The sequence below is a fragment of the Anopheles stephensi genome, chromosome 3, assembly GCF_013141755.1.
Source record: "Anopheles stephensi strain Indian chromosome 3, UCI_ANSTEP_V1.0, whole genome shotgun sequence".
NCBI classification, from domain to species: Eukaryota; Metazoa; Arthropoda; class Insecta; order Diptera; family Culicidae; genus Anopheles; species Anopheles stephensi.
The window spans coordinates 53,379,486-53,398,608 of NC_050203.1; the positions used below are offsets into that span (position 1 = coordinate 53,379,486).

Sequence of the window (19,123 nt, forward strand, 5' to 3'; positions counted from 1 at the left end):
TCGGGGATCTCGCGTCGCGTTCACGTGTCACACACAAACGGAAGCGCATGCGCACTCTCGGAGAGTGACTTTTCGAACTTCGAAAACACCGTCACTCACTCTCCCACTCGCTCACTTTTCCATGCTCGTTTTGGGACATTCTTTTCTACCAAAAATGTATGATTGTAAAGGAAAGCATCGCCTTAAAATTATCGGGATTAGGAAAATGAGTGACCGGCTGGTGAGTGCCCGGTCCGTCCCGGTGTTGAATGTTTCATTTAAAGCAAACGTTCGGCCACCCGTTCGGATTTAGTTTCCACCGAATCCTTACACCGAAAGGATGATGGTTTTTATGCGCGTCGCGTTGACAATAGCGTAGAGCTGTATCTACACCACCTGAAAAGCAGGGAAAAGGAAAAACCACCGTTTTTCCACCGTTTCGGGGTGAGATGCGGAAGAATTCGGACGTGCCGAAAGTGTTTTGGAAGCTAGGTTGGTGCTAGGTGTGATTATTTTCAAACGAAATGTGACTGGAAAGAATTCGGGGCCTGCTTTCGAAAGTGTTGCTACGACATTCGATGATGACTGTAGATGTCGGGCACGGAAGATAAACATTCCAGCGCATTCTGGCGAGTTTCAGGTCTGAATTTGCAAGTGTATCCCAAAACACGACAAGCTGGATTTCTGATTATCAGTACGAGTGAAAAAATGTTTGAAGTTTTGCCGAAAAACCATCAGCCCAACGCTAAAGTTCGTCTGCTCTTCAGAAAATAGTTACCCCGTGAAAATAACAGACCAAAATGCATTTTCCACCATTTTTGCGAGTAGAATCTTCCATCTGTTCATCGACCACCTTCAAACCGGACATCCGTTAAAGCACTTCAGCACAACTCTGGAAGGAAGTTGCATATCGGCGAAAAAAAAAAACACTCTCGTGGGCACTGCTGCCACCGTCGTCGTCGTCGTCATCGTGGCACACAGCTGTTGGGAAAACACATTTTCTTCGCATTTTCTTGCAAATTTCACCACCCAAGGGGAGGACTCAGACTGCTGCCGATCGACATTAAACTTTTTTGTTTCCCCGGATTGAGTCAGCTGGCGAGGGAAGCACGGGCCAAATTCCCTTATGATACTTCCCTTTCCCACTGAAGCCCTCCCATCGCCTTCCAGTGGGCCAAGGCGTGCTCTAGTCGCATAGCAAAAGAGCATCGTAAAGCAAGAGAAGGAAAAACGCTCATGCCGCAAGAAAAAAAAAAGAAAATACCCGAAAATTGTCACCAAAGAGCGCCGCACTTACTTTGGCCCATCGAAGAAGCAACATGCGAAATGAATCTTGCCCATTTACGGTGGAGCGCGCCGTACAGCGAAATGCGAACGAACATCTTGCTTTTCCATTAAAGTGATTGCAGTTTTTCCGGAATGGATGGCGTACTGCGGCAGCTTGGAAGGGGGAGGGAGAGTATGAGACTGTTCCTCCACGTTTTCGTTCGGGCTTTTCGCTTCCCCGGATTCGTTCATTTGAAGGCGAGGGCGAGATGACACTTTTGCCCGTACCGTACACCGTAGTGGCACCAGGCACCCGGCACCGCTGTTTCCTTTCGCTTTTCTTGAAATTGTAAGATTTATGTGCTGCTTCAACAATTTTCTTTGGCCCCCGCAGCCCCCAACGAAAGCGTTTTCTGTCATGCCCAGACCATACCCGTGGGCACCCCGAAATTATCGGCCGAGCAGGAATGGAAGATTGAAAACTGTGCCACCGGTGAAACGGTTCCGTTGGGTTTTTGCGGAAGTGGCAGCTGAACGTAGGGCGGGTGCTTTAGGCAGCTGTTTTATCGAAATTGAAAATTAATTAATTTCCCAAGTTGCATCGTTACTCTTGGCCTGCCCTTGTTTCGGCGTGCCGGGAGTTGGGAAAGGTTAGGGAGCGTGACCCAATCTCAGCGCAGTGCTGCTCCGGAAAATGCTGCTTAACAGGATATCCTTCTCGGGTCTTGTTTCGTGCTTTTGTGCCCCACGTTCGTGTTAGCCTAAAAAAACATGAAAAAATAAACCCTGGAAAGCATCATTTGTGAGCTGAAACAATCGAAATGCACAAATTCTTGGCCGCTTTACTTGGGACCAGAAGTGGACAGAAGGAAGTCGAAGGAATGAATTTCTGTTTTATGCTTTACATTCCTTCTGACACTGCTGTAGCTCTTCTCCGGTGAAGCCTTACGGGGCAATGCTTTGGAAGAACGTCTGTAAAAATCTCTTCCATTCTCTGTTCTACAAAGAGGAATACTTGGAGTGTCTTCAGGATCCGGTTCGGATCGCTGGAGACACTAGCCGTCCGGTGCTGAGTGCGGTGTGTTTAATTGGCGTTGAAACGATTGGTTTCAGCTGACCCCTGGAGTCTAAAGATGTCTTTCACCGTTCATCGGTTTCCTTTTAGCTAACGACCTTAGCTTCAACTGCCCTGCTCGCTTGGATCCTTCTCCCTTCTTGGTCCTTCACTTCAAACCAGCACGTTTACGCTGTCACGAGGGAAGCGCTTTGCTATCATAATGCTCACGGTGCGCCACGGAAAGCATCGTCCGACAAGGGGCAAAACGCTTTTTGCTTCAACAACGAACGCGTTTACCCGCGTCAGTGCGGGTTGGCTATAAAATGCTTTCTTTAAGGGCTCTCTTTTTGCTTCACGAACGGACGCAGAATATGGCAGGCGAATGTGCGCGTGTGTGCGAGTGTTTGTGTGTCTGTTTTGGTGTGCTTGGTACGTAAAGTGAAGGCTTGCAGAAGTGGCTGAACGTCTGCAAACTGTGCCGGCTCACGACTAAGTGTGCAGGGAAGTCCAGGTGGAAAGTGTTGTGCAAAGTGTTTATCAGCGAGAAAATGAACGTTCCTCGGATCGAGGGGAACAGGGCATGGAAACGCGGCAGGGAGGAGGAAACACAGTGCCGGGATATTTTCCTCCTAATTGGTTATGCTTGTCCGTTCGTTTTTTGGGCTGCGTTGAACTGGGAGAGCGAGCTCTCGTGATGCTGGAAACTATACAGTCAGCATTAACTTGACGAGGAAAAGAGGTGCCTCATGAAGTGCGGATCTGTTTTGCTGTGTTTTTGTGTTTGTTGTTTTTTTTTTTGGTGGGGTGGAAAAGTCAAAGTGAATTTGGTGATGAGATGAGTGTTGCTCCATTAATTCATAATGAAAAGTAATGGCGCCAGGGACTGCAAATGAATTATCAAATTTATTGCTGTGAGAAGTTAGTGGAGCCTGAAGTCAAGCAGTTTCTTTATTATCTTGCTAATTGAAAGCAACGAAATATATTATAGAGAGCCATCAAGAATTCACTAATCAAAACTTAGAATGGACCTCAAGAGCTCATATTAAAAACTTCAACTTCAATGTTCCCAAGTTCCACTATGAGGGAAGCCTTCATCAATTTCACTCACGCAAGTGCAATATAGCAATATAAGAAATCACTTTAATTTTTTTCGCCCAACCATCGCCACTCACACACCGGGCCTTATTCAATCTGTACGCTCGAACCGAAACAAAACTTAAAAACTGCTTACGTACACAGCTCTCAACTCCGGCAACTCGTTGTTTCGCAATAAAGCTCAGCCTAAGGTGGCTGTATGCGGCGTTTGTGTATCCATCGGTGTGGGTCTGGATGTTCCTTCCATCCATCCCTTTGCCACGTTTGTTAGACAGGTTGGTTGGGTAAAGTTTTGCCCACCACGACCCCACCAAAACCATCCCAGCCGAGCGCCCTGGTACCACATTTTATATTGGTTTCGAGCAAATAATGGCAAAGGCTTGCTCTACGCTCATCGCCCGAAACAAAGACAACCAACGTTCCCGGCTGGGTATGGAAATGTTGCGCTGGTGGGGTTGGAAGCTCGAGACAAGGTATCCATCTCCTTCCTGGCCTCACCATCCCCCAAGCACCTTTTGCCCGCATGAAAGAATCGGTGTTTATATGTGTGTTTTATGGTTTGTTTCAAACCGGCGACAGAATCGACCGGCTCTTGCTTGATCTGCTCCCGTCCCGTACCACGTGCAAACGCAAATCAGTTGCAATTTTCAAACTTTCCCAATTGAGAGATAAATTTATAAGGCTCGCCCCAAACCAACCCAATCCCCCCAACTCCCCCGGAGAAACCAAGCGCACATAAAAGTGAACTTTTCCTCTACTTTATTCTATTTCACTTTTATTTACTTTTGTTGCGTTGGCAATGGAGCACAAAAAAAAAAGAAGCAAAAGCACAATGGCAGTTGAATTGTTTCGCTGGTGATGGCTTTGGTGGAAATTTGAATCGGGTTTTCCGCCGAATTCTCGCGCGCCTGTGATAGTGAAACAAAAACAAAACAAAAACAATGACAATTCGCGCAATAGGCACAAACACGAACTCTTGTGAAGCAGTGTGTGATTGGATGGGAAAATTATGTTCGCACTTCTTCGCTGTGCACAAGATTTTTCCTTTGATCCGTCTGTCGAGTGCTATGATTCCTGCTAGCAAATCTTAGCACACAGCAGCAGCAGCAGCAACAAAAAAGGCCTACGACATTACTTGAGATATACTTTCGTTCATTTAGTTTCGCTTGATACGACTTTTTGAGAGGCACTACTGCTCTCTACGTCTGTGTATCTGTGTGCTTGGGATTTTTTTTGGTGGGTTATTTGAAACTTAAGATCGTTTCGCCGTACGAAGAAAACTGTTTCCATCCTGGAGTTTATTTCCTTTTTTTCCACTTTTATTCTGCAAGCGCGACATCGCAAATCCACTCAATGGTGAAAGATTGCGAGTGAAGGGAAAAAAGCCAACAGCGTGGAAATCTTTGCCCGTGTTTTAGTGTTCCACGGATTTGGGGATGTGAATGATACTCTATTCTCATTTTGTTTTCCCGCATCGTACTAGCCGTGGTAGCGCACTACAATGCCTTCGAGCATCTATTACTATTTACATTCTGGGAAGGAGATGCCTCGATCGGCTGGGGCGTTCCAACGTCGGAGGATCCGTCTCATCTGGAGGTTTCGTGCGAAACGATGCTAGGATTTTATGACGGTATAAATTTTCCCCACCGTTCACGGCTAGCCATTTTCCTCACGCGTTTCGCTTGCTTCCTGAGTGCTGGCTTGATGCGGCTCGTACATCGTACGAAACGGTTGGATTAGGTTCGCGACAGTGTCCCATTAGGGACTCGCAGCGAGCTTTGATTTTGAGCCGCTACTGTTCTAATGGAATGGTGTTTTTGTAGTGTAGGTTATGTGAGAAAGTGAACTGTCTCGATGGGGAAAGTAGAGTTTAGAAAAGTTTAGCAACAAGCAGCTTGAGAGGTATAGTTCAGTTGTGATATAATGAGGTGATTTAAATTAAATAGAGGACCTTTAGTTTAATTTGAAGCCTGGTGAAACACAAAGCAAATTCAAATTTGAAGAATTGCGCTATTGATTAATCCCAAGAAGGATCCAGAGCAACCTTAAATTGGGTATATATTCACGCTCAAGTGTTATTTTACTGTCAACAGAACACATTCAAACGAACCGACAGAGGTATAATATGGCTCTCAAATTTTACATTGGCCAAGGCGCTTCCTTAATTACTTCGAGCGAATTACAGGTATCGCAAACATCGTGAAAACTCATGAAAATAATTTCAAAAAGAACTCACAGCTAAGAGATTGCATACCTTTAGGCGATGAGAGACGGCATAGCTGTAAATCCATTTAATTCATTTAAAAAACAATGCAAAGCTTATCGATTACATACATTTAGGCGCTGGAAAATCGCTTTCCAACCATTCCACTTATGCCAATGAGATTATTATAAACAAAAAACTCAATTTGCCTACAATGTGCAGCTCGAAATTATTCAAACAAAAACCAGCGAAAGGAATAAACTCCCCATATGAAACATATTCACATCTTTTGCCGAAATTGCTTCATCAACCTTCCTGGCTTCAGCACAACGTTCGGGGGCCATTGATAAACTTCGCAACCAACTCTTCCCAGCCGAAAACTATCGGCACTATCTGCTCCATCACAACAGTTGGTGCTGGTACGATTGAGCGAATCCAATCTATTTGGAAGCATCCGGTTTTGACATAAAGCGCAAAGAAAGGAAAACAAAAACTAGCTTCACCATGCTAGTGTATTGTCCTTTTGGTTTGGGGGTGGGGGGAGGGAAATCTCCCCCCGTAGGAGGTTGCGAAAGGAAAATCGTCTTCATGGAGAAAAAAAAACCCGCAAAGAAGAAATTTGCCACACTCACTTTCGGTCCGGTGGGAATCGTATCGCGGTACTGGTCGGTGAAAACGACCACCCTCCACCCACACAAGCTTCCTTTAGTTTTCCTCGTAAAAAATACGGAACACGGAAACGGAAAAGCGCAATATCCTTCATTTATTGTAGCACGAGGAGTTTTGTCCCTTGTTTTTTTTCCTTGTGTTTTTGGGGCGTCTTTCTTCAAGGCTTTAGCTTTCCGCAGCTACTTTTTGTTTGGGATGCTGCTACAAAAGGATCAGTTTTGTTTCGTGCAGTCGTGTGTTTTCCAACCGTTTTTGTTTCCACCTCCTTTTCCCCGTCCCGCAGTGATGGTTTCGATCCAAATGAAACTCATTGAAGATGGACACGTTTCACACATTTGACGTGAAGCACGTGGCGCGCACACCCGTGCTGTGTGGCTCGAAATGAGACAGACGAACTTTTTCCGTTTGCCTGTCGTTGCCCAACCTTTTCCATGTTTCGGTAGCGGCGTTAAGGAAGCACTTGGGGATGGGGTCCCAAATGACCGTCTGACTGGTGTTGTGCCTCGCAACAAAAACAGTAGCCAGCCAAGTAAAGAAACCAAGCAAAACACAATGGCGGCAGTGCTAGTTCCGGTGTGGTGTGTCCCATGGGACGGGCAAGTACACGCATTTGTCCTCCGTTCGATCGGGCTCATTTGGTGATATTAAAACGTTTCTCCATCGCTGGCGAAAACTGGCCGACGACATGTACGGAGTGCCCCCACGCAGCACTCGGTCGCGTTGAAGACGATTGCACAGCTTAAGGATTTCGAATGCTTTTTCAACTCAACATTCGTGTCCGTTTTTCATCTCAATTTCATAATTCCTCTTTACCTAGTCTCATCGGGCCTTTTTTGTCTTCTATTCGTTTCCACAATGGGCTTGTTTCACCTTGAAACGAACACCGGACACAACCGTTCGATGCTCAACGTCTCATCGAAGTCCGTTTCCTACGACTCAACACCGTTTTGCTATGGCATCAAAGGAAAGAAAGAAAGAACACCAAACTTTCAGAGTGTAGAAAGTCGACGGTAAACAACAGCAGGGAAAAACTTTTCCTCCGTTCACACAAAACCCCAGAGTGAACTGACGAAAGCTTCAGCAGGATGGCAAAAGGGTCGATCAGTGGTTTTGCCAAAGAAAAACAACAATCCGAACGAAATCCACACCAGTTTTTCGTCCGTTTCGTCTGTCAGTTTGGGGGGGTTTTTGTTTTATACCGGGCTCGTCTCTATTTGCTCATCAGAAGAAAAAGTGACTTCTCCGCTCGCTCCGTTTAACGTATCGAACGGTTTGAAGTTCGTTCTCGGGAAAACGGAGCTTGCTTTAATGTGATGCGTCGTTCGCAAGGGTGACGAAAAAGAAAGTGCCAACCATTTTGATGATCTGGTTTCATCCTGGACGAAATCGCAACTAGGAAGAGACTTTACGTTTTTTTTTGCTTCTGCGAAACTTCAACTCCGGACGGCAAGAGCCTCGAAATTCGATACCTTCCCCGAAATGCAGTAGTTTCTGGCTGTGGTTCTGGGTTCTGGGCAACTAATCCACCAGCTTTGTCTCCCGGCGAGTGGTAACGCAAGACCGAGCCCAAACTTTACTGGTGTCTTGTGTTTCGCGCGTCGTCCCCAGCTCGTCGGTGACATTCCTCCAACAGCGGGAAGTCCAAAACTTACTGTTAGCGGTGGCCCGAAAGTCCGCAAAGTTGTCTTCGTACGCGTACCGCGTGAGTGAGACCAGAATATGACAACTTAGAGCACCGCGTTGAGTAAGGTTGAGCCGGGTGGATCTTGTGAGACTGAGCAACGTGAGCCACCCGTCAAAACTGCACCGAACGAACCGGCTGAATCTTGTTGCCAACTTGAATTTACATAAATAGTTGGTCGGCGGAAAAAAGAGTCTTTCCCGACCTCGACCACTAAACTGAACAATTTCATCACGGAAAAATGCAAAAGTATAACCGAATGTTGGGATGGAAAGTTTACCTGTGCGAAAAGTGATTGTGTGCAAGTGTCTTTGTGCTGTGGACAGTGAGCGATGTGTTGGACCGGATGCATTTGTTTAAGCACAAACACAAACTCCAAAGAACCAAGAACTTGATTGTGTGATTGCTTACCAACCGTACAGCAGACGTTCTCTTCATTCGCCTTATCTCGTTTCCAAGCCTGCAGCATTAAATATGCCATTTTTATTATATTCTTCTTGTCCATTTTCTCACTCTCTTCTCAATTTGATTAGGTTGAGCCGGTTGAAGAAAGTGTACAGTGTGCGTCAAGCAAAAGCGAAACGAGTTCCAATACTCAAACAGGCGCCCGCAACGCGTCCGAAAAGTGCTACTTTAGTGTGAAGAAAAAGAAATACGAATACGAATCCTGCTCGAAGTGAAAGTTGGTTTGCAAAGAAGCAAAAAAAAAGGGAAAAAGAAGGCAAAGTGAGCCTTCCGAAAAAAGAAAAGAAAAAAAGCGAAAAAGTTAAAAGAAGTCAAAAAGTCAAGTGGAGTTGTTAAAAGTTAAAATATATTCTTGTCTCTCTTGCCTGTTACTGCTGCCATTTTTGCTGTTCTGTGCCGCGCAGCCGATCCCGGGTTTCCACCCCTAATTCGGGGTGCGTATCGGTCCGTGGGTGCCCCTGGTGTTATCTGTCGTGGGTGTGCCTGTAAAAGTGTGCGTAGTGCGTGTGTGTGTGTGTGTGTGTGTGCGAGTGTCGGAGCGAAGGGCATGTGAACCGACCGTGAACCGTAATATGATTTTTCCAGCAACCGTCATCCAGCGCGGCACGGCAAGTTTAGCGACGTTTTAGCAAAGCGATGGTACAACGCAACAAGTCAAGGTAGGTTAAGCTCGCAATGGTATGTGAAAATAATGGCACGCTACAAATCGAAACTTTTGCTTCTTAAAGCCAGCAAGCAATCGCGAGAGCCAGGGACCTCGAGCAACAGAGAGTAAAATCAATTTTAAACGCACATTTTATACGATTTCATGTGCATTTTGCGTTGGCATGGGAGGATAATTAATTTGCTAATGTTTCAGAGATGACTGGAACCGGGACTTAAGCAGGAAGCAAAGGCGACTAATAGAATAATCGTTTTGCTCCAGCAAGTTCCCGTGAAACGATGTTACATGTCATCTGAACCGACTTCCTTCAGGTTCAATTATTCACTATAAACAGGCCCATCTTCGCTAGACAAGTCAGATCGTGTTGGGTGGAAGTTGATTGTGAATAGAAGCCCTCCAAATAGCCAGCCAGCGCATTTAATCAGCTGCTCGATTCAAGTTCATTATCGTGGTATCGGTTACGGCAATTTCAGTTACGCGCATCAATTCCAATTAGAAACAGCATCACTTTACAGAAGTGCAAGGGAAGCGGTTAATGGTTTATCTGCTTTAAATTTCAATGGTTTTGAGGTCGTGGTCGGGGCTTATCGTGAATTTGTGGGCCAGCTTAACCGCAATAAATGGTGTTTGGCTAGGTGGTGTTGAGATGGTTGATGAGAATGTCATACGAGATTTATACACATTTAAAACTATAAAACTTCTAGTTGTTGTTAGTTTGAGCTTTAAAATGTGTTTTTCTTGATTTGAAGTTAAGATTATCTAACGGTCTGGGATGGTATTTGAACCACGGTCCTGCCGTACGAAGACCTTTGCCGTTGCTGGCATCTACTACCAGGTCCCCATCAAACGTTTTGTGTATTTGTTGCTATTTTAATGATTGTCTTGCCCCAAATTACTGATTCCCTGTTCATAACGTAGGTTTAACACCAATTAAGGAGAATTCAAGTTTAACGCTAGAGTATTTCTAACGGATAACAAGAATAAATTGCAAAATAAAGACGATTATTGTATATAAAACTTGTGCACATTACTATAATTATTCAACTAATTATTATAAAACTTGTGCACAAAATTGACAGGGGTAAACCTCTTGAAGTTGTACGGCTAAAGAAGATGGATTTAAAACTGCTGTTTGTAACACTAAGTCAAACAGATTCGAAATTCTAAATTCACAATACAATAAAACATATCAAAGTTCACTTTTTGCTACTTCAGTGGAATCTATAGAATAGTTTACAGATTTGAAGGTGATGGAAATGTTATTCTAATAACCAAAAAAATGTATAGTGGTGGGTATTCAAAATCGTACACTTGACTTTTTGACGCTCTTCCCTCATTGCGTCGCCTTAATTTTTTTCTGGCTTTCTGTGACTTGAATTTATCCGTAGCCAAGTAGTCAGCCCTGCGTACGGGGAGACGGTCCAGATGGAATTTGGCCCCGCCGTGTGAAGACCGGCGCCGCTGTCACCTCGGCCACCGGATCGCCCCAAGCGACGCCTTTGCTAGTCGCCTGAAATTATATTACAACAAAAAAACTGTGCATAAAGTTTCGTCCACTTTCGCAGTACATGTTTATGCAAAAAATAATAAAAATTGCGCTTTTATACTTGAATAATGGGGAGAAAATGATAAAAGTCCGATTTTCGCAAAAATTCGATAATTTATAATATAAAACAGTGCAAAAGTATTACATAAATTAGTGAAGTTACCAACGCAAGCAAATCCAAAATCCACAATATCATTAAATTATTCAAAAAGAGAGCAGAATTGCTAATAGAAAGGCAGCGCATGAATCAAAACGAAGGCGTCGCAAAGTTGAAGAGTGCTAAAACATCAAGTGTCTAATTTTGAATATCCACTACTGTATAGTGGTACCAAATAATATATCAACCGTGGTTAGCAGTATGTTACAGAACAGACACATTCATTATACATAAAAATTACCTCGAAATTATACAGTTTATTGTATGATTACCTGATCATACAATATATTAATATACATCTCAATAATACATAAATAATTGGTTGGATTCGGTTTTTACAAGTCAGGTCAGGTTCCTTAACAGGCCGTTTTCAGAAAAGAGGTTTGACTATCCAACTATCCAAAAAATAATCAGCTGTTAATGCATCAGACTGATTGGGAGACGTTCTGGAGGTTGCACCTGCTTTGCTGCAATGCAATTTTTATTCACACAAACTCACACACTCAGCGGCTCGCCCGGTTCTTGTGTTGGAAACATTAAAGGAAGCGAACACTTTTTGCCCGCGTGTTGGTTGCCTAAGCTTTTGTAAGGCTGCACAGCTGCTTTTAAGACGACTCCGCCAGCGCCTGGATCGATACTGTGCAATAATTATAAAACTAATTTCCTTCCCGTTAGCACCCGCCCTTTGTCCTTCCCCACGAAACTCGTCCGGAAATTTAACCAGATTTGTTTCACTTTTCAAAATAGAAAAAGCTTCACACACACACACACATACGCGTATAAGCTTACAGGTACTTTTCCTTGTCTTCTTTTGTACTAAAGTAGCTCGAGGTTCGGTAAAAGACAAGCTTTGCCGCACCGTAAACGGATGCAAGCGAACCGAACACTGGCAAGCAGCACAATTTCCGTAACAATTCTGCACGATCGATCGGAGCTTACCGTGCGCACCGAGAGTGAAGTGCCATGGTCAGGGCCACCTCGAACTCGTGTATGGAAAACTTGCCCAAGAAGATGCACACCTATACCAGCCTCAAAAAGGGGTGGCTGCTCGCAAGCGTCCAAATGCGAGTTGACCAGCGGCGGCATTAATTTATATTCATAGGCAAGCATTAAAACGCCATTAAGATAATAAATTACATTTGATTAAATCTGCATAGAGCTGGCATGTAAAAATTGTTGTAAAACTAACCACCTTCAGCGTCGGCGTTTGCGTGAGGCTAGCCGGATGCATTGCATACATTGCGGCGCTTCTTCGAGCGAATGTCCAACGGAGCAGATGATGAAATGATTTTACAGTCGTTTTTGTTTTTTTGCTCGGGACTTTCTCCACGCGCTGCACACGAGAAAGGAGTTAATGGGGATGGATTACAATGGGGGAAAAAAACGTTAGTGAACGAGGTATCTTAAGTAGTTGGTTTTGAGTTTTTTTTTGGGGTGCACACGCTTCATCCCTGTCTGTATGCTATTAATTCAGAGGCTATTCGTACAAAATGAAACCCACGACACCATGTCTTTTGCGAGAAGGGAAATAAGAAAAGAAAAATGAACGAAAGTGATTATGAGCAGCACGTAAAGCTTCCCTCCCGGGAACGTAGTACGCGTGAAGCAAAATTATTAAAACGGTAAAGACGATGATGATGAGCGGTCTGCCGAGTGATGCATACTGGGTGGTGCCCGGTAGCCCCAGTTCCATTAGCCATCCGGGAACAATGGGGGAAAAGCGGTGCAGCATCGTCATGTTGTAGTGTCCCGTAGTACCACGGAGTACGGAATGCTGGCTCGCCCGAAAGCCGAAAGTTCACCGTCGTAAAAACGTAACTAACGACGGCTGAAGGGATAAAACGCGCTCCGTTGAGGTTAGGATTTCCACACACAAAAACGCATTACCGTGTGGCAAGCTGGCACGAATGAAGGGAAAACCCCCAAAGGGTTTTGTTTGCCCTATGTGTGTGTGTGTGAGTCTGGGAGAGGGAGCTTTACGATGGCAAGGGAGGAAAAGGGCACGGCTCGTCAATGTCATTGCCTTTTTGCGAGCAGGAAATGCTAGGATGCAAAGTTTTACGACGACGCAACCTGCTTATATGCAGGTTCGGTAGTGTGCGGTGTTTTTAACCTCGCCGGTCGGGAGGCACTGGCCCCATAATGAAGTACGGCGCTGGCAACCACTGGCCGTTCGCTGCTGGTAGTTTATTGTTGCTGGAGTTTTGTGTGTTTTTTTTGCTTTGCTCTTTCTATCTTTCGACGTTGGTTTGTGTGGCTTAAAACGGTGAAGGGATGCTGCAAAGCGGCCAGAAAATTGAGGCCCCGTTAGATAGGGAGAGAAGGAGGGAGAGAACGAGCGTTGCAAAGGAGTGAGAAATTAATTAAAGCTCGGGTGAAAATTATATCATAACAGCTCGTATAAATTGCTTCAAATCAAATTTACATGCCAACGATCGACCTGCGAGGGAAAGAGGTGAGGAAAAACGGGTGAAGAGCACGGCACAGTTTGGCTCGTCGTCGTTGGTCATTAGGTGATGCTAGTAATGAACTAATGAGTATTGCTCGTGGCGAATAATGGAATTCAGAACAGGTAGCATGCTTTATTTAAATTGCACCCTTTCACTCACTTTTAGGGTGGAATTGAATCAAGACCTTTAAATAACGAATTAACTCTAGTTGCCTTTTTTTTTGTCGTTGAAAAGGCTAAAGTCTGTATAATAAAGAGATTGATGCATCCCACATAAACTGACCGGATACCGTGGGAACGAACTCTTGAAGCTGTTGCTGCAGTTAGTACCGGATCCTAGAATATCTTTCGCTCATAGTGTGTGAGGTTTTGATGTTCATTGCAGTCCTTTACACTCTTTATTTACCTAAAACATCGTTTTACGAGTGTAGACCTCAAGCGTCATCTAATCGCGCGATGCTTCTGCTGCTGCTGTCAATAAACAAATTCTGATCTAAATGTCAAAAAAACGGGTGCAAAATGCCGGTCATGACATTTGCCTCTACCTTTGCAACATCAAGACATTGAAGAATGTTGTTTGAAACATTTATTAATTTGAGTTGATCTTTTACTTAATAGCGAAATTTATTAGTAAAATTGTTTACTAGTAGTTAAAACGAGTTTTGAACGTTGTAAGGTTTCATATATGATTCAAAATGCCTTTCTTGTTTCAATGCACGCCCTACATTTCATCAAAATTCTCCATTTTCGCTTCCCTTCACATGTCCTCAGCCTGCTCGCCCTCGCTTCCACGACCAGGTTTAACCTTTCCAGTAAAAACTAGAAGCTAAATGGTCATTATTTCCGCTGGCAGTTTTGCGGTTGACAACGTGACCCAGCCCTTGAATGAGCGTGCCGTGCCTCGATAGCAAACCGTATTCTACCACCCCACCTCCCCATCTGTCCAGTTCAACACCCACCGATATGCTCGTGGGCCCGTGAAAGCCTCCTTTTTTACAGCTCTCAGTAAAGGGCACCACCAAACAAGCCTTTCGCTTGACACCGGAAATAACCAAAAACAAACGAAACAAAAAAAAAAATGCCACCCGTAGGCCCTTTTGGTATGGTACCGCGTGTGTGCCGCAGGAAATTTGAGGTTAGTTCGTGCCACCGAAAACACACCCGGATTGCAACCAGGAGGATGGGTTGGGTGCTGTGGTAACACGCAGGCACAAATCGAAAGCCGACATCCCGCCATTGCACCGGTTGTGGATGATTTCCCATTTACGCATTGCAATCGCGTAGCTGTGGCAATGGAAGCATGCGACTGTCGGGTTAGTTGTTTGATTCTACACACATTCAGCTGGTACTATTCTATCACAAACCAAACAGAAGTACAGACGGGTTAGCTGTTAGATGGTGGTACGCACCAAATAGCATATGGTTGGGTGAAGTTGGTTTGGATCCGCGGTTGCAATCGATGCTTCGTGGGATGCCCGCTTCCCACTTCGATAATGAATGTTTTAATTTTATTCTATTTGTTTGAATTTGCTTGTTGGAAAATTGGCGGGAATAGAGTTCTGTTTCACTCTACGTAAATAAACATATAAAATAAATTAACAGAGTAGAAAAATCACCTCAAACGGGTATTAGTCTGTTATGTCCCACCTTTACTTAGCTTCTGATTAACGTTCATACTCTAAAATACTGGAAAAGCCTACTTGAAATTACTGGACCTCAATCTGTATAATGGGACTATTGAAGCTCTTAGGCAAACGTTTCAAATAAATAGTGAATAATTGTCACTTTCCTTATTACACTATTTTTTTTCAAAATTCCACAGTCATGTACAATTATACTTCAAATTCCATGCTGGATTCCATCATATGATTGCAAAACTCTGCAACGAGCTTGCAGTGTTCCACTATCGACTTGAATAACTCACCTGACTGAATCAACAGCTCCACTGTGAAGCTCAAAGCAATTTTTAATTTTGTTTTGGTTCTAACCTTGAAAACATTTCAAATAAACTGGAAATAACCCATGAAAGTCAAACTACAAACCTCCTAAAAACCATTTAAAGTTAGCAAAACAACACAGAAACTGCAACACCCTGCACTCACGTCACGGCCTCGACTTTTAGTGGATCCATCCAGACATGTTTTGCATACTGGTTTGATGTTGCAACCCGACAGGCATTGTGACTGTCTGACCGTGTGCCTATTTTTTATCATGCTTTGCAGTTGCCAAATTTTCGAAACGAAAAACTTCATGAATAATTCTAGCAAACCATTGAACGATCGATCAACTCTTTCGTATTTTTTTTGAACCACAAAACTACGTTTAAAGAGAGGTTTTTGAGACCTGTAGAGAGATTTTAAAAGAAATTTAATAGCTTTAGGATCTTTCGAACGAAGGCATCTTTTAAAGAAGATTTTAACACTAGAGACCAACAATAATTTATAGATCACAGAAAAGAAAAGCACATTAAATCACATAAAACTGCCTCCAGACTCAATAAAACTACAAACCCAAAGCCGAATACTCTCTTGGTAATTGTTTAAAGGAAGAGCAAAAGAACAGTGAACAAAAACACACCCCAAGCTTACCACGACAACGTGTGGTTTCAAAACAACGCCTCCAACAAGAAACAAGATGCCACAAGATGTCACATAAAAATCATTCTCTGCTCCCCCAAAAAAATCCCCTGGCATGATGTACGTAACTCCCCGGTTTGGTAAACACTGCCAGAGAAACTTCCTCGAGTGTGGTCGTTCTTTCAGACTGGGTCGAAGAGAATTGATGGATGAAGCGAAGAAGAGAGAGAGAGAGAGGTTTCAGAAAGAATGTGAAAGTCGACTTGGTTTGGTTGAGAGGTGGGGCCAAGTATGGGGTTGGAAAAACTTTCTCACCCACATTTTCTTCCCTTCCGAAGATGACAATCGAACATTTGCATATGTTACGAATCGGCAGCAACTGTCGCCCCTAGAAAAAAAAAAACCCGGCCTCGTTCAAAGTAGCCAGTGAAAATGGGTTGGAAAAGTCATACATAGACACACAGGGAGGCCACCAAACTCGGCCGATCACCAGTGCACCAGACAATGGCACGCGAGTCGGCCATTTTGAACCCCGACACCGGCTCATATTGTGCCGGCATGCGGGCCTTTGGGGGCTGTTCACTCGCCTTGGCGGGTGCTTTTGGCTGACCGAGCGAGCTTCTGGTTTGCCGAAACCAAACTTTTCGTTGGTGGCACCGGGCGGAAAATCTGTTTCAAGCTTCATCTTATGCTTCTTTTTGCCCGTACAAAAGTCCGTCCGTCCGGTTCGACCTACTCGATTTCAGTTTCAGTAGGTTCGGGCTTGTTTGGTCGAGTATGCCGATATGCGCCTGCTGCCAATGCAAAGTTCATTCCGTGACATCCTGCAGATGCTGCCGTGGAATGCTTTCTGCCTGCAAACACACTTCACTGTCTCCATCTCGCTCACTCAGTTCCCTTAAACTTTAACTCTCTCTTCCCACCCTCCTCCACTCGGGAATACAATTTTAGAGACGAAGACTAACAAAGAAGAAGAAACGAACGAAAGGGATCGACTAGCAGCAACACTGAGAAAAGGAAATGAGAAAGTTGTGAAAAGTTTTCCATTTTATTTATTTTTCAATGTTGATCTCCCCGTCCCACTAGGACACCTTACCAGAAGGAAAAGTCCCCCTTTCCTCTCTCTCCTCCATCCCGCGACACCTCTCCCATCCTGGTAACGAAGTTCAACGAAGCGGGAAATGATCGGTCCGGGGCGTTTGTGCCGTGTGCAGGAAGAAAACTGTCTTTTCGCTCGAAAATTTCATTATCTGAATCAGCCTCGAGCAGTATTTGTGCGGTTGCATCTTTAGCGTCCGGGACAGGGTAGCGGGGCACGAGACATTCTTCGGGAAAAACCACCGCACAGTCCACTCAGTGGACCATTAGAGAGCGTCGGCCAGCCATCGTTTCCAGACCCAACCAGCTCGTGGCGGTTGCAGTGGAAGTAGCAGTAGGAAGCCATCTTAATTTTAATGAGCATTTGGTTCAAGTTTCGAGCGGCCATTAATGCAACCCGGCATTCCGGGGCGCGAAGAAAATGGACTCGGACGCAACGCGCACTACTTTCGTCCATTCCGTAAAGGGGTATGGAAAATTGTGAAAAATAAAGCCTCACGCAGCCAAACCCATCGTCGGGTTGACAATTTCGTGGCTGAAATGCTGCTGTACCGATGAAAATGGTGCGCTCGCTCTCTCTCTCTCTCGGTGTGTGTTTGTGTGCCTGTGAAGCAATGGCAAAAAAGAAGGACAGCAAATCAGGAGCAAATGGGAGTGAAAATTAAAGTTCGCCCCGTCTTTAGTACCGTTTGTCCCGTTTTGAGGGAACGGGTGGGACACAACGGTGCCGACCTCCGTCCCGTTTTGATTAAAGTTAGTGAAAAAGTTTAAATTGTTTCCATTATTTGTCAGAATGCGCGGTCAACCTCGTGCTCAGTGGCGGGAGGAAAAAGGGTTTAGAAGAATCGGGTTCCTTGCCTTCTCGGTAGGATTTTCCTCTTGTGTGTGGTTAAGCTACCGGTTAGCAATTCTTGGGACTCTGGCAAACGAATTGGATAGTTTTGTTGGAAAGGTAGAAACAAACAAAAAGAGCTAAACTGTTTGAGTAGAGAAAATTTTGATTACTCGTGGCTAAGCCTTCTTTTAAGAAGCGACCATCAACAAACAAAACTCAGAAACAATTTGAGTTTCATTCAGGCTTAACTATATTTGCCCAAATTGAAAGCGAAACATTGGTCTAGGTTTATACAAATTTCAAAGAAATAGTCATCAGTTGGTAGAATTTGCAATCAAAAGATTATATTTAATGCAAAACAACATCAATGCATCATTGTTTGATCAAATTCCATCAAAACACAGCTCTTGTAACTTTTGAGAATTGTTAAGTGAGATTTTTGGAAACGCAGCAAATGAATGGAATTTTTGCGAAATGGATTACAGCGCTACCGCATAATGTAGACAAAAGAAATTGAACAAGAGTCACTGCCATTGCAGGAATGTGGAGATCGAGTGTATGAGGGAAAATTTGAACTAAAAATGGTATAATATAGTAGAAGAAATATGCTTTAAGCAATGTTTAGATAGAAATTAAAGCTAGTGAACCACAAGTGTGCAGAATAATGAGATGCCGGTGTATTGTATGGGGAAAACAGATAGAAAATCACATTTCGACTGTTTCAACTGAGATATCCGGATCGTAATAATAAAGAATGAATATCAAAAGTGATTAAAGTAGTAGATGTGACCTGTCTTGATATAACAGAACTGGGATTCATATTCCATCCGGACCGACACCCCGTAGTGTAGGCTGACTATCCTACTACGTGGCATTAGTTAGTCTAGTATGACCTAGTCGATTGTAAGGTAGTTATACTTGGCGTTAGATTTTAAAAAAAAGTAGGCAAATTATCCTCGGAAATAGCCAAACAGTAATGAAAAGATTGATACTGTGGACCAGACATCCGTCTTAAAACTCTGGTACGTTAGGCACGAGACCTTGTGTACTTTGTGAGTACTACCATTCGTATTTTGAATCCCAATCTTAATAACCCGTCGAGCTAGACTTAACCACTTGCTGCTTTGAAAACATTGTTCTTAAAAATAGCAAATGATGGACAAATCATGAAAACGTTTTAAAAATTTTAATTTATAAAATCGAGGTTAACCAAGCCATTGGTGTTGTTTGAGACCAAAAGTGAGTTGATTTTTTAAATATTCGATGTGATTAATAAAGTGTTCATATAAGATCTTTTTGCATCCATACAAAGGACGGATTAAGTTATTGATAGAGTAGATTGGACGTGAAATGTAAGGGTTGATAAATTTTTATTAAACTGAA

General features: G+C 43.8%; 1 protein-coding gene across 3 annotated transcripts in view; it reads left to right on the forward strand.

Moving 5' to 3' along the window:
- Positions 1 to 293: 293 nt before the first annotated feature.
- LOC118513242 (protein O-mannosyl-transferase TMTC2) overlaps positions 294 to 19,123 on the forward strand; it is a 179,224-nt gene continuing 160,394 nt past the window's right edge. Inside the window, exons 1-2 of one of the 3 annotated variants that reach the window (XM_036058798.1) lie at positions 294 to 471; positions 8,484 to 9,074. In XM_036058798.1, the coding sequence (XP_035914691.1) occupies positions 9,052 to 9,074 (23 nt within the window). In that variant the 5' untranslated portion in view covers positions 294 to 471; positions 8,484 to 9,051. Of the gene's footprint in view, positions 472 to 494; positions 620 to 8,483; positions 9,075 to 19,123 lie in introns of those variants that run through there. The other 2 variants (XM_036058799.1, XM_036058800.1) reach the window with 2 other exon arrangements.